This window comes from Triticum aestivum, chromosome 2B (genome assembly GCF_018294505.1).
Source record: "Triticum aestivum cultivar Chinese Spring chromosome 2B, IWGSC CS RefSeq v2.1, whole genome shotgun sequence".
Taxonomy (NCBI): Eukaryota; Viridiplantae; Streptophyta; class Magnoliopsida; order Poales; family Poaceae; genus Triticum; species Triticum aestivum.
In genome coordinates this window covers 56,094,589-56,109,352 of record NC_057798.1, presented here as the reverse complement: position 1 = coordinate 56,109,352, position 14,764 = coordinate 56,094,589, and the positions used below count along the sequence as shown (strand labels likewise).

The 14,764-nt window shown below is 45.5% G+C and overlaps 1 protein-coding gene across 1 annotated transcript; it reads right to left on the bottom strand.

Annotated features, from left to right (window-relative positions):
* Positions 1-4,053: 4,053 nt before the first annotated feature.
* LOC123040386 (two-component response regulator ORR42-like) lies at positions 4,054-5,299 on the bottom strand. Its single transcript, XM_044463249.1, has 3 exons — positions 5,237-5,299; positions 4,487-4,708; positions 4,054-4,387 (listed from the first exon to the last, which is right to left on the bottom strand). Exons 2-3 carry the CDS (start codon positions 4,700-4,702, stop codon positions 4,199-4,201), a joined length of 405 nt encoding a protein of 134 aa, XP_044319184.1. The 5' UTR covers positions 4,703-4,708; positions 5,237-5,299; the 3' UTR covers positions 4,054-4,198.
* Positions 5,300-14,764: the final 9,465 nt, after the last annotated feature.

Below are 14,764 nucleotides of genomic sequence, written 5' to 3'. Positions count from 1 at the left end.
AAAGGTGAACTAGGACGTGCGTCATGATGTTGAAGAAGGATGGTGGGAAAACCAACTCGAAACTGACAAGACATTGCACCAAATCATTTTGTAACCTTGGTATGATTTCTGGATCGATTACCTTCTGAGAGATTGCATTGAGGAATGCACATAGCTTCACAATGGCTAATCGAACGTTTTCCGGTAGAAGCCCCCTCAATGCAACCAGAAGGAGTTGCGTCATAATCACATGGCAGTCATGAGACTTTAGGTTCTGGAACTTTTTCTCTGTCATATTTATTATTCCCTTTATATTCGACGAGAAGCCAGACGGTACCTTCATGCTGAGTAGGCATTCAAAGAAGATTTCCTTCTCTTCTTTGGTAAGAGCGTAGCTGGCCTGACCCTGATGTATGCCGTCTTTTCCGTGCATACGTTGCTGGTCCTCCCGTGCCTCTAGTGTATCTTTTGTCTTCCCATACACGCCCAAAAAGCCAAGCAGGGTCACGCAAAGATTCTTCGTCATGTGCATCAAGTCGATTGCGGAGCGGACATCTAGGTCTTTTCAATATGGCAGGTCCCAAAATATAGATTTCTTCTTCCAGGTTGTCCGTCGGGACTCTTTCCAAAGATTACCTTCAAATCCTTGACCATATCATGTACATCAGCACCAGTACGGTGGTGAGGCTTTGTCCGATGATCCACCTCACCTTTGAAATGTTTGCCTTTCTTTCTTACGGGATGCCTGCTCGGAAGAAATCGATGATGTCCCAGGTACACATTCTTCCTACAACTATCCAAATATATACTGTTGGTATCATCCAAACAGTGTGTGCATCCGCGGTATCCCTTGTTTGTCTATCCTGAAAGGTTACTGAGAGCAGGCCAATCATTGATGGTCATGAACAACAACGTCTTTAGGTCAAATTCTTCCTGTCCGTGCTCATCCCACGCACGTACACCTGTTCCATTCCACAGCTGTAATAGTTCTTCAACTAATGGCCTTAGGTACACATCAATGTCATTGTCGGGTTGCTTAGGGCCTTGGATGAGCACTGGCATCATAATGAACTTCCGCTTCATGCACAACCAAGGAGGAAGGTTATACAAACATAGAGTCACAGGCCAGGTGCTATGGTTGCTGCTCTGCTCCCGAAAAGGATTAATGCCATCTGTGCTTAGACCAAACCATACGTTCCTTGGGCCACCTGCAAACTCTTCCCAGTACTTTCTCTCGATTTTTCTCCACTGCGAACCGTCAGTGGGTACTCTCAACTTTTCGTCTTTCTTACGGTCTTCTCTGTGCCACCGCATCGCCTTCGCATGCTCTTTGTTTTGGAACAAACGTTTCAACCATGGTATTATCACCTTGGCAGGAATCATCTTCCTGGGGCACTCACCCTCGACATCACCAGGGTCATCGCGACTGATCTTATAACGCAATGCACCGCATACTGGGCAAGCGTTCAAATCCTCGTACTCACCGCGGTAGAGGATGCAGTCATTAGGGCATGCATGTATCTTTTGCACCTCTAACCCTAGAGGGCTGACAGCCTTCTTTGCTTCATACGTACTCTCGGGCAATTTGTTGTCCTTTGGAAGCATATTCTTTATCATTACCAGCAACTTTCCAAATCCCTTGTCAGATACACCATTCTCTGCCTTCCATTGCAGCAATTCCAGTGTGGTGCCCAACTTTTTTTTGTCAGCTTCGCAATTCGGGTACAACAATTTCTTGTGATCCTCTAACATGCGCTGCAACTTCTTCTTCTCCAAATCACTTGCGCAGTTTCTCTTTGCATCGGCAATGGCACGACCTAGATCATCAGTGGGCTCATCTGATGCCTCTTCTTCAGCTTCTTCCCGCATTACCGGCTCAGCTTCTTCCCCCATTGTTGTATCATCGTATTCAGGGAACCCATGGCCAGGATAGCCGTCGTCGTCCTCTTCTTCTTCATTGTCTTCCATCATAACCCCTATTTCTCCGTGCTTGGTCCAAACATTATAGTGGGGCATGAAACCGGACTCAAATAGGTGGACGTGAATGGTTCTTGACGTAGAGTAATTGTGACCATTCTTACAGCCAGCACATGGACAAGGCATAAAACCATACGCCCGCTTGTTTGCCTCAGCGGCAAGCAGAAAAGTATGCACGCCATTAATGAACTCGGGAGAGCATCGGTCATCATACATCCATTGTCGGCTCATCTTCATTACACAACACCGAATAGACCAAATTAATACAAGTTCATACATAAAGTTCATACATAAAGTTCATATACAACACTTAATTAAATGCAACATACAAAATAACTCTCTAGCTAAAGAATTTAAATGCAACAACAAATGCGATCAAGATCACAACTAAGGTAACAATTGATCCAACAGCATAATGATACCAAGCCACACTATCAATGGCATATTTTCTAATCTTTCAAATCTTCAACCTCATTTTCTCCATCTTAATCTTGTGATCATCGACGACATCGGCAACATGCAACTCCAATTCCATCTTCTCCCCCTCAATTCTTTTTAATTTTTCTTTCAAATACTCGTTTTCTCTTTCAACTAAATTTAACCTCTCGACAATAGGGTCGGTTGGAATTTCCGGTTCACATACCTCCTAGATAAAAATATCTATGTCAACTTGATGGGCATAATTTGTCATGAACACGAAATGCAACAACTAGTTTTAAAAGAGAATATACCACATCCGAATCATAACAAGGACGAGGGCTGACGGGGACGGATATCAAAACCATGGCACTATGTATAACAAACAACATACGGGTAAGATAATTATATGAGTAAATGTATATCCAAATCACACAAATATCAATTTGGTAATGTAAAACATTCATGAACAAGAGCCTCACCATAAGGTGGTAGCGGCGACGGGACGGTGCGGGCGATCGACGGTAGTTACGACGGAGATTTAGAAGGCACTAAGTAAACCACACCTACATATGCAAACTAAGTGTTATTTTTGACCTCAAATTGCATATAAATCAAATGCTAGCACATATAATTCCTCCCAAATTACTAAACTCACAAATTAATCACTATACAAAGCATTGCAAGAGCTAATCTAGCAATGAGAGATGAAAGGACAAAGTTGCTAACCTTTGTGATCATTTGAATGGATGGGGGCCTTCAAATCTTGACAAATTTTGGGCAAAATTTATGATGAGCTCGAGGAAGAGAGGAGAAGAACAGAGGAAGTGAGGGGAAAGGGGAAGAATAGAGCGAGCTCGGGTGGATAAAGAGTTTAAGTACGACCTTTAGTACCGGTTCGTGCCATGAACCGGTACTAAAGGTGCTGGAGGGGCCCCAGCCTGACAACATCCTGCCACCACTCTCTTTAGTACCGGTTCGTGGCACGAACCGGTGCTAAAGGTTCGCCATGAACCGGTACTAATGAGAGCGGACGGCTAGCCGTTGGAACCGGCACTAATGGACACATTAGTGCCGGCTCAAAATCAAACCGGCACTAATGTGTCTCAGATTTGCCCCTTTTTCTACTAGTGCTTCCTTAAAAACCTCATAGTAGATTGTAAGATTTGAAGTGTATAACTCATCGACACCAGGGAGGCTGAATGGTGGGGCTAGAGCCAAATGCCAACGTTTGTGCTTGTTGATGTTACAAGAGGAGAAAGGTCGGGAAATAAATGTGCTAATGCCATAAATGCTAAGATTTCGAATAAGGGGTCTTTGAACCTTGATGCAATCCATAGATTCACTAGTAGTGAAACCTTTCTCAAGCAGATGGATGGGTGCATGGAAAGTTAATTTAACTTACATGGACATGGCAGAGTTATGGGGGTGTATACCAATAGTTTTATATAAAGGATCAGTGATGGATTAATAATAGTGGACATTAATTGGATACACCACACTGACCATTTACTGGTAATCCGGACCATATAACAGTTACAAAATATTGATAGCCGAGTAATTTCCTCTCAAAAGAGTACACGACTCACAACATGAATCTTGAGTTAGTGAGAAGCCTTGGCCAAAAATAGAAAGACTTGTAGATTATATCGATCTAATATATCATAAGTACCTTATTATTATGGACAATGATGTCTTTCCATTAACATGAACTTCTCAAATCAAATGATACAATTGAACAAGCAACACAAGGAGATTGAAGCAAACATAGATCAAAAGGTTATACATTATTATTTCCTCCATCACTTAAGCAAGATGAATGGTGCTAGACCATGTCATGCATCTTCTTGTTGATGACATCCTGAATGATAGGACTGAGGGCCTCCATCCTTATTGGTTTGGGCACAAATAAATCAGCACCTGCACTCATGAACGCCTCCATGGCATGATTATCGGCAGAAACCCCAACAATCTTCACATCAGTTTCCCCCATAGCACGGATCTTCACAATTGCCTGTCGAGCAATATAAAAATTATATTGTCTTTTTTGTAAATAAATGGATTATATTTATATAAATACATGCCAAATACTTGATGATATAGAATTAATTACCTCTGGACCAGTCATGACGGGCATATCCTTATCGAACAAAACAATGTCAAACTTTTTTCCCTCAAGGAACAAATCAACAGCTTCCTTCCCATTCATGGCTAGAGTAACCTCACAGTGAAGTCTGAGCAGAAACGTTGAGAGGACCAACCTACAAACTTGAATGTCCTCTACAAGTAGTGCCTTGATAGAGGTGGATCCTTTGGCCTTGAGCTCCATGATCACCTAAACAAATAACAAACACATGAATATATTTTATTCTTGATCCACGCATGCCAAATTAGTACTTCAAGCATATTGTTTTTCTTGAAAATAATCAACTAACAAAATCTTAATATATTACTAAACTCATAGTTTAACTAATCGAGGACATCGCATAACACAATGAAACAAAATTGTGTATTTCAAATGAAAACAATGATAGAGAACGGTCGATTGTGCTATGCATGTAAAGTTTCCCATGATCATTCCTTTTTATACGATATGTAGGACTAAAAGAATCAAAGCCCCTAGATAACATCAACATGGAAAATAAACAATGAACATGCCAACAATTATACATAAATGCATATAGATGGGTGCTAACAACAACAACGAAGATATTGATTAAAAGATCAAACTAAAATGCATACTTCCACCCTATACTGGTATAGATCCACCTCTAACATTCTCCTGTATGTAAAGCGTGGACACTAAAATCACAAGAAGCCTGATGATAAGACAAGACAGGAAAACAAATAATGGAACATGTACCTCAAGGTTAGAGCCAGATAGTGCTGGAGGAGATTGGGGGTCTTCCTGCTATTCCCGCTAGATAGTCTGGTGGTTGGGTGCTGGTATGCCTGGTATGACGAGGTATTTATAGCTGGGAAAAGGTAGGTGTGGACAATGGACAACCTATCTCCACCGCCTTCACACACGCAGGAAATCTGCGCCGATCTTCGCCCAAGTATAAATGGGGAAATCAATATTAGTCGCGAATATTTGGTTATTAGTGAGTCATATCCACACATAAATATTCTCGACTAATGTTTATATGCAACTTAATGCTTCATATCTAAGGTCATGTATTAAACTATATCTCCTCTGGTTATTAGAACTTGTATGAGTTATAGTTCCAAATTTTGAATGTTGGCCAATATACCACTACAAGGAAATACCTTATAGGTAGATACTTAGCAGTAGCGCTGGGTAAGTGACCCACACTGTCATTAAGTAGTAGTAGCGTGGGTCAAAACACCACGCTATAGGTCTAGTAGTAGCACGGGTGTATACACCCAACGCTGTTGCTAAGTGGGCCCCACAGTACCCCCGGGTCGAGCCATAGTGGCAGTGTTGGGTATAAGACCCGCATTACAACTAGGGCTTATACCAAGCGCTTCCACTACTAGTACACAGGGCTAGCTGGTCGGCCCCATTTAGCAGCAGCGCTGGTGCATGATAGAGCGCTACACGTAATGGGCATAGCAATAGCGCGGGTCTTCTTCCCCAATCTACTGCTGTGGCAACCTTATCCCTCCTCCAACAACGACCCTCTCACTCATTCATGCTTCTTTCTCCTCCCGTTGTCGTCGCCGCCCTTCTCCTTCCTCGGTAAGCAGCCTCCCTCCTCCACCTGTCGCTCACATCCCTCCTCCTTAAAGTTGCTCTCCTCCCTCCTCCTCCTCTCTCCTCCCTCCTCCGGCCGCCATCCTCCCTCCTCCTCCTCTATCCCCTCCCTCCTCCTTCCTCCCTCCTTCATCCTCCTTCATCCCACCTCCCTCCTCCCTCCTCCCTCCTCCATCCTCCCCCTCCTTCGGCAGCCATCCTCTTCCTCCTCTCTCCTCCCTCCTCCCTCCTCCTCTCTCCTCTATGTTTCCAGTAAAAAATAGAAAAATATAGAAATTTTAGTAATATAATAGAAAATTTTAGGTATAAAATAGGTTTTTTTAATATAGAAATGTTTTGGGTAAAGAAACAGTAAAATATAAAAACTAGTAATGGAATAGAATATAAAAAGTAGTAATAGAATAGAAAATTTTCAGTAAAAATAGTAATAGAATAGAAAATTTTAGGTGTCGAATAGGTTTTTTGAATGTAGAAATTTTTAGGTGTCAAATAAAATATAAAAATGTTGTTGCCACTTATATTGTGAATTTCGTTATCATTTCTTCATCAAAGAATGTTATATGAGATTTGATGATGTAAATTTTTCACTCGATGGAATATGCAGGCTTTCTCGTGTCGCGTCCCCCTTTCCCATTTGGTCCCGCCCCGTCCACCATGAGCACCTCCTCACCTCTCTATTTAGTTTTAGGTTTAGTTTTTTATAATATATATGTAAATGGATGTATGTTCGTTAGATGGATGGATGCATGGATGCATTTTGCAGGGAACAAATCCGAGTGCCTATGTTTTATCGGAATGTTGATTCATTTCCATTCCCGCAAATTTCAGGCACTCGATATGTCATGTTCTTAGCAAAGGTCATGCGAAATTTTCCTTGAATTTTGGCATGACTTGTTGAAAGGATTGAGATGGACCCCTAGAGGGGGGGGTGAATAGATACAATTACAAATTTTAATTATCACTTAGCAATTTTAGGCAATAATGCGGAATATGAAGGTAAGCCTAAAAATTGCAAAGATTATGCAATGAGCTAAGCAAGGTGACTAAGTCATACAAGAATATGACTAGGCAAGCACAATATGGAACAAGTAAAGATAAAGAGACAAGTAACCACAAGTAAGGAGCTAGGGTTAGGAATAACCGCAACTCCGAGAGACAAGGATGTATGCTGATGTTCACTTCCTTGGAGGGAAGCTACGTCACCGTTTAGAGAGGTGGATGTTACCACGAAGGCACACCAACGCCACGAAGGTTCGTCTTATTCTCTCTTTGAGATATCACCACGAAGGCGATTCTCAACCACTAGTGGTAGACCTTGGGGTGGTCTGCAAACCCTCACAAACTTTCCGGGGGTAATCACAATGGTTTGATTCCTCACCGAAAGACTCCTACCACCTAGGAGTGTCCAACCTCCAAGAGTAACAAGATTAATGGAACTGCTCAAGACTTGCTCAAATCATGAATTCCTTTGGTTGAAAGGAGGAGAGAGGGACGACACTCAAGAATCCTCACAAATGCTCTTGGGATCTAGGATTTGGTGAAAGCAAGAGAGAGTAAGAGGGAAAGGTGTTCTTGGAATCTTTGCACTGTGTTGGACAAATATCACACGAGGTGGAAGAAGGATATTTATAGTCATAGTGTAAGAGTGGCCGTTGGAGGGCACTTAAGCTGCGCAGACGTCGGACGCCCGACAGGTACCGGACATCTAGTCAGAAAAGACGGATCGGACGTCCGACAAGCATCGGTTGTCTAGCCATCAGAGAATGGAGTTGTCCAGCGCAGTATTAGAGAGGATAAAAGCACAGGGAGAAGCACTACAAAAAAAGACACATCCATGACATTTTGGGCCGAACGAAAAAAAAATGTCATACATATGACACTTCTATGACGATAATTGTGATAAAACCCGGTATCATCATAGATGTGGTGGGCTCCTACTTCTATGAAAAAATCAAGACAGAAAATGAGCTTTTCGTCCTGAGCGGGCCGGAGACGCAGCTGCATGACATTCTTTGGGCCGTCCATGACGGAAAAAACCATGGTAGAAGTGAGTGGGAGGAAAATTTTGGGGAGTTGCCGGTTACGGTGGGAGGTCGGGGGCGTAGTGATGCGCATTTCTCTCGTACGTACGCGCGTGTTTGCGAGGCGTTGGCTCTAACTGAAGCCGAGCAAGGCGTTGGGCTCTAACTGAACCCGAGCGATTGCACTGCAGGCTACGCGTTACTGAACCCGAGGGATCGATCGATGGCTGTTAACTGAACCCGATGGAGCGATTCCTTCGCTACTGCTGCTAACTGAAGCCGATCGATTGGATGAACAATGAGTGTTGCGGGGGGTTTGGATGAACAGTGAACGGTGGCGTTGCCTCTGGATGAACAGGAACCCGTGGTGTGGAGGGCTGGATGAACAGTAGACGGTGGAGGGGTGGACGTGGAGGGGTGGTTGAACAGGACCCCGTTGTGTGGAGGGCTGGATGAACAGTAGACGATGGAGGGGTGCCCGTGGAGGGGTGGTTGAACAGTAGCCGGTGGAGTAGCGCGCGGTGGAGGCTGGATGAACAGGAGCCCGTGGAGGCTGGAGGAGGTCGACGGTGGAGATGAACAGTATCCCGTGGAGTCCCGTTTTGCGGTACGCCACACCCCTCCCCCCCCTCCGTTTCGACCGTAGCGCTCCAAAACAAGTCCGTTTCGTCCGTTTTGCGGTACGCCACACCCCTCCCGATCAACAGGACCCCCGTCCGTTTTGTTCCCGTTCCACACTAGCAAGCACCCTATCCAACTTCTCATATGTTGGAGTGGGCAATGTATTGGCCCAAGTATACTGTCTACCTGTGAGCTCAATTTCTCTCAAACTAAGACTCTCGATAATCATGTTAAACATCATAGACCAACGTCCATCAAAGTTGTCATTGTTCTTTTCATCTCTCCTCAGAATTATATTAAAATCTCCTCCAACTAGGATTGGAAGAGTCTCGTCCCCACAGATCCGCACCAAGTCGGCTAAAAAGTATGGTTTGAGTTCGGGTTGTGCTGCCCCATATACAGCTATGAGAGACCATCGGAAACCATCCAATTTTGATCTCACCCGAAACTTGACCGCAAAGTCACCCCGAAACACATTAATTACCTCAAGCGTTTCGCACCGAACCCCCAGCAATATCCCACCGGATCTTCCTCTAGGAGGTAAGCAGTGCCAATCAAAATCAATTCCTCTGGATAATGTTCCAAGGAATTGTGATGTGAAATTATCCCGCCCTGTTTCGAGTAGAGCCATGAAATCTAATTTTTGCTTTATCGTTGTCTCTGCCAAGAACCTTCTTTTAGCCAAGTCTTTAAGACCTCTGCTATTCCAAAAGATTCCTTTCATAGATCACCATGGAATTTTTTTCTTAAGCTTAACCCTAGCACTTCTACGAACCGTGGAAGTAGGATATATTTTCCGTTTCCGGGGTCTCTTGGGCTTCTCCCCATCACCCTTCGGGAATGCATGATCGGCAAAACTTGAGACATTACCCTTCGTCATTAGAGGCTCTACAATGGCCGCGGTCTCCGACCCCTCCTCATCTTCGCCATCTGCATTAGGCAAGAGATTATTACAAATGTTTTCAAGAGCGGCCATTCCTAAATTTTTCATGTCATCGTCATTCCTAGGTATGAATGATGCGAGATTCTGAATTATTTCAGAAGCTCTCTCCGCTTCTAAATCTAAAAGATCATTCACCGATTTCGCCACCTATTTCTCATTCGACCCCAAAGAAACTCCTAAGTCGTTTTCCTTCTTGATAATTTCATTCCCGGTGAAATGCAAAATTGAACAACTCTTATTAAAAGACATACCTGTAGTTGCCTCGACATCTCGAAGCTTGGCCACCCTCATGGCGCGCCCTAACTGCAGGTCGTCGGCATCTGGTTGATCCTAGATCCGGTCACTCACATGCCTGCCAGCCGTCACCGGATCCATGATCCCACCAAAAGCGATAAGCTCCTCCGTAGTCCTCTCCCAAATATACATTTTCCAGGAATGGCAGGGCATTCGGTGATTAATTCGCCAGATCTGATTTCTTATTTTGTCATCTATCATTAATTGGATACCGTACGTGTGCATGGGTCTAATATATCAATCGAGCTGGCTTAATGTGAACAAAATATATAGGAATTCTACTCATTTATATATGTACTGCGACTAAGGGTATCTCTAACGACACTGTAAACGTCCGTGGACACCTTTGTACACGTCCAAAAACAAGTATACGGCCTGTGCACCATATGTCCATCCCAAGACTAGCCTCCTCTATTTGAGGCATGCATATGTTGAATCAATAGCATTTTTTGCATGCGGAAAATAGTTCCAAATATATGCATCAGAACCAAAGGCATTGGATCTTCAATAAATTTTTACATCCAACAGATCCCAAAAGTTGTTAGTCCAGTTGTCTGTGCAAAAAAGTCATTTTTTGTGTGGATAGACGGCTATGTGTGGCGAATTCTTCACTTCAGCCAGCTACTCCTCATCGGTCGGCTCCTCCAACTCGGCTACCATGTGCTTCAACATCCTTGGATGGTAGGTTTACACGATCTTTGCCGCATTAAGATCCAAATTCTCCGTCTTCAAGGTCAACATCTTAGCATCATCTGAGTTGGCCGCGAGCTCATCTCTCTTCTCTTCGAGCTTGATCTTCTTCTTCGTCGCCACCATGAACTTCTTAAATCTCTCTGCCTTCTTTTCCTCATTCATGTCATCGCGCTTGACACATGGATCCTACGTCTTCGCCATGATTCCTCGAATTTCTCTCTCATCTTGGTCCTCGTCCCTTCTTAGTTCTCCTTCTCCTCCTCCCACTTCCTCCCCCGAAACCCCCTCTTGACCTTCTTGGCCGGCTCAAGACCTCCTTTTGTTGGGTCGGTTGGATCACCATCTTCGTCTTCATTGGCGATGCCGGCAGTCTTGAAGGGATTGGCAATGGATAGGAGCCATTGTGGTGTGCATTCAACTTTAACCAACAATGCAGGAAGAAGAAATGCATCTTCTCTACCTTGAAGAACAATGTGTACGCACGATATGGCTAGCAAAAAAAGACATGTTCAACTAGTTGCATATCCGGCAAAATGACCAACACGTAGAGCATATCCGGACAAGTGACCAACACATATAATTATTTACTTGCTCGGTGATTTACGCACCACTTGGCCATCGGCCTTGGAGTTTTCTCAAATGGCTGCAATACTTTTTGACGGCCTCTTGAATAGTGTACTATCGATGGGTGAGCGACTTCAGACCACGATCCCGGATCACTTTCGTGCGATAGGGATTAAAGTGATTGTGCTCATGGAAACAAGCATGAACATCCAACCAAAAGGTTGAGCCATTTTGGTTCATGCCATGAAATAGACCAATGTTGATGCCCAACCAAGCTTCACAATAATTCGTCCTCCCTCAAATTGAAACTTTCTCCCCTACCCTTCTTCTTTGTTGGGTCGGCACCGGCCAGCCAATTGTCATGCTCAAGGTCCGGCTGTTGGGTGTACTTGTGGGACTGCTCGCGGTATATGCCCATGCCCATCTTCAGCTAGGAGCCATCCACTTGTCTGTCCTCGAAACCGCCTTCATCGTGGATGATGCCCAACATGTGACACCCCCGATTCTACCGTACACTAATCATACACGCAAATGTGTACGATCAAGATCAGGGACTCACGGGAAGATATCACAACACAACTCTAGACACAAATAAAATAATACAAGCTTGATGTTACAAGCCAGGGCCTCTAGGGCTCGATTACATAAGCTCGATACACAAGCGTCAGCAGAAGCAACAATATTGAGTACAGACATAAGTTAAACAAGACTGCCTTAAGAAGGCTAGCACAAAAGCAACACGATCGAAGAGGCAAGGCCTCCTGCCTGGGACCTCCTAACTACTCCTGGACGTCGGCAGTCTTCACGTAGTAGCATCCATCGGCGGTGGCATCTGGCTCCAAGGATCCACCATCTGGTTGCATCAACCAGAAAGAAGAAAGAAGAGGGAAAAGGGGGTAGCAAAGCAACCGTGAGTACTCATCCAAAGTACTCGCAAGCATCAGATATATACTATGTATGCATTGGTATCAAATGGAAGGGTTGTATATGTGGACTGAACTGCAGAATGCCAGAATAGAGGGGGGAGGCCTAGCCTATCGAAGACTAGCATCTTCAAGCAGCTCCAAGCATCTTGCAGCATGAAGAAGAGTAAAGAGTAGCAGTTTATAATTAACAAGCATGTTGTAGTATCAACGCCCAGAGATCCTTCCTCGACTCCCTACGAGAAAGCAATCCCGGATCCACATATCCATCACATATCAAGTATCCATTTCTAGTTGTATAAGATCAGGATACAAGTCTAAATGTCCATTACCGTGGACACGGTATTCGAATATATATCTTCCCTGCAGGGGTGCACCACGTTACCCAACACGCTCGATCACTCTGGCCGGACACACCTTTTTGGGGTCAATGCCCGGCCTCGGAAGATCAACACGTCGCAGCCCTACCTAGGCTCAGTAGAAAGGTCCCCGCCGGTCTACATCATAAGCGCTCCGGGGTCTTGGGCCCATCGCCCGCAGCACTCCGGGTCATTGCGCGCAGGGTGAATACCAGCACCGCCTCGGATGGCCAGCACGATCCGACCGTGCCGCACTGCTGAACTGGACGTCTGACAAAGCTTCGGCTGATACTACAACGTCGAGGCCCATATCTATTCTCGCGTGGTGGTTAGTGCGTAAAGGCCAAAGGCCAACTCAGAACAAATACCCAAACCATAGCGTATTATTAGCTTGCGGAGACGAGCAGAGACTCACGATCGAAAGTGACCCCGTCGCCCCGTCTCGTGGACTTACGACAAGGGCCTAGAATGCCCGGCCGTGCCACGTAACCATCTTGCGGGTGCTCTCCGGGCCCGCTCGACTTTCACCAAGGTCTCAAGTAAAGTCAAGGTAACCGTGTGTCCAAACATCAAGGGGAAAACATGAGGAATCACCCCCGGTGGATTCCACTCAATGTAATCATCAAGGTGAACGTAAGAGGGACCACCCTCGAGGTTCACACTTGAGGTGTTGCACGACAGAGCCGTATCGGGAATGGTGAACGAGAAACCACCCTTGTTGACCATGACCGAATAGCTACACTACAGAATTATCATCAGGAGTGTGTTATGAGGGATCACCCTCGGCACTCGATAGTAGCTCTGCAGAGCGGAGCAACTAAAGGGGCGTGATATGATGTGAGGTGTCGGGATCTGGTCGTCGATCACGTTGATCGAGTCGTCGAAGATGCAACAGGGGCAACAAGGACATGTGGGGGTCACTGATGGATCACTAACCAACCTATACTAAGCAGTTTAGGATAAGCAGGTAGGTAATAATAAGCAGGTACAAAAGCAGGCTATACATCAGAATAGGAGCAAACAATAACAGTAGCAAAATCTAACGCAAGCATGAGAGTATAGATGGGCGATATCAGGATGATCAAAGGGGGGGCTTGCCTGGTTGCTCGGGCAAGAAGGAGGGGTCGTCGTCGACGTAGTCGATCACAGCGGCATCGACATCCGTCACGGGGTCTACCGAAGAGAAGAGGGAGGAGAAAACTGTAAATACATAGCAAGCAAGAGCATAACAGGACAACAGGCAGAACTAGACGTGTTCTAACGCGGTGCTACACAATACCGGCGAAGGGTGATAACATCCGGGAAGTTCTCCCAGAGTTAGGCATTTTCGGACAGATGAAACGGAAGGGAAAGGTTGCATGTTTGCTATGCTAGGGACGTGTGATAGACGAATGGAGGGCGTATTCGGATTCGTCTCGTCGTTCTGAGCAGCTTTCATGTATAAAACTTTTTCATCCGAGCTATGAATTATTTTATATTAATTTTCAAAGTTTTAACTGTTTTTCTAATATTATTATTATTTAAATTAAAACAGAAAAAGGAAGGTGATGTCAACATGGCGTCATCAATGCATCAGCGGTCAACCAGCCAGTTGACTGGTCAAACCGACGGTTGGGGACCCGCCTGTCATAGACAGTGGGTTAAACAGAGCTAAAAACTAATCTAAACATAGTTAGTTAAACTACTGGGCCCACCTGTTAGTGTCTAAGTAAGTTAATTAATTATTTTTAAAACATTTTAGCTAAAGAGGGGAAGTGGGCCCCAATTGTCAGCGGCTGGGGGTCGGTCCAGTCAGCGGGGTTGACCAGGTCAATTGGCCAGACGGGCCCCCGGGGCCCATGGGTTAGTGACCAGGGGGTGGCCCCAAGTGGTGCCATGTCAGCGGTGACGGAGCTTCGCCGTCGGCGACAAAAATCACGACAGCGCGTACAGGGGGGCACCGGGATTCTGCTATAGGGCACGGGGGAGGTCGTGGTTAGGGGCGTTCGAACAAGCGCACGAAGGCGCATCGACTACGGGCGGTGGCGTCGCCGGAGTTGGCTGGAAAAGGCGTCGGCGTCGAGGCCAGCGGCGGAGCGGCTTCGTCCGACGACGGAAACGGTGAGGCAGCACGCTATTGAGCAAACGGGGAGGAGCTACGCGGTGCGGCGAGTCCAATGGGCACGAGCCCGTGACCAAACGGTCACCGGAGACGCGTCGGCGACGAGCTCCTCAGCGATGCGTTCGACCTCGTCGTGAGAGCTAGCTAGGGTGCG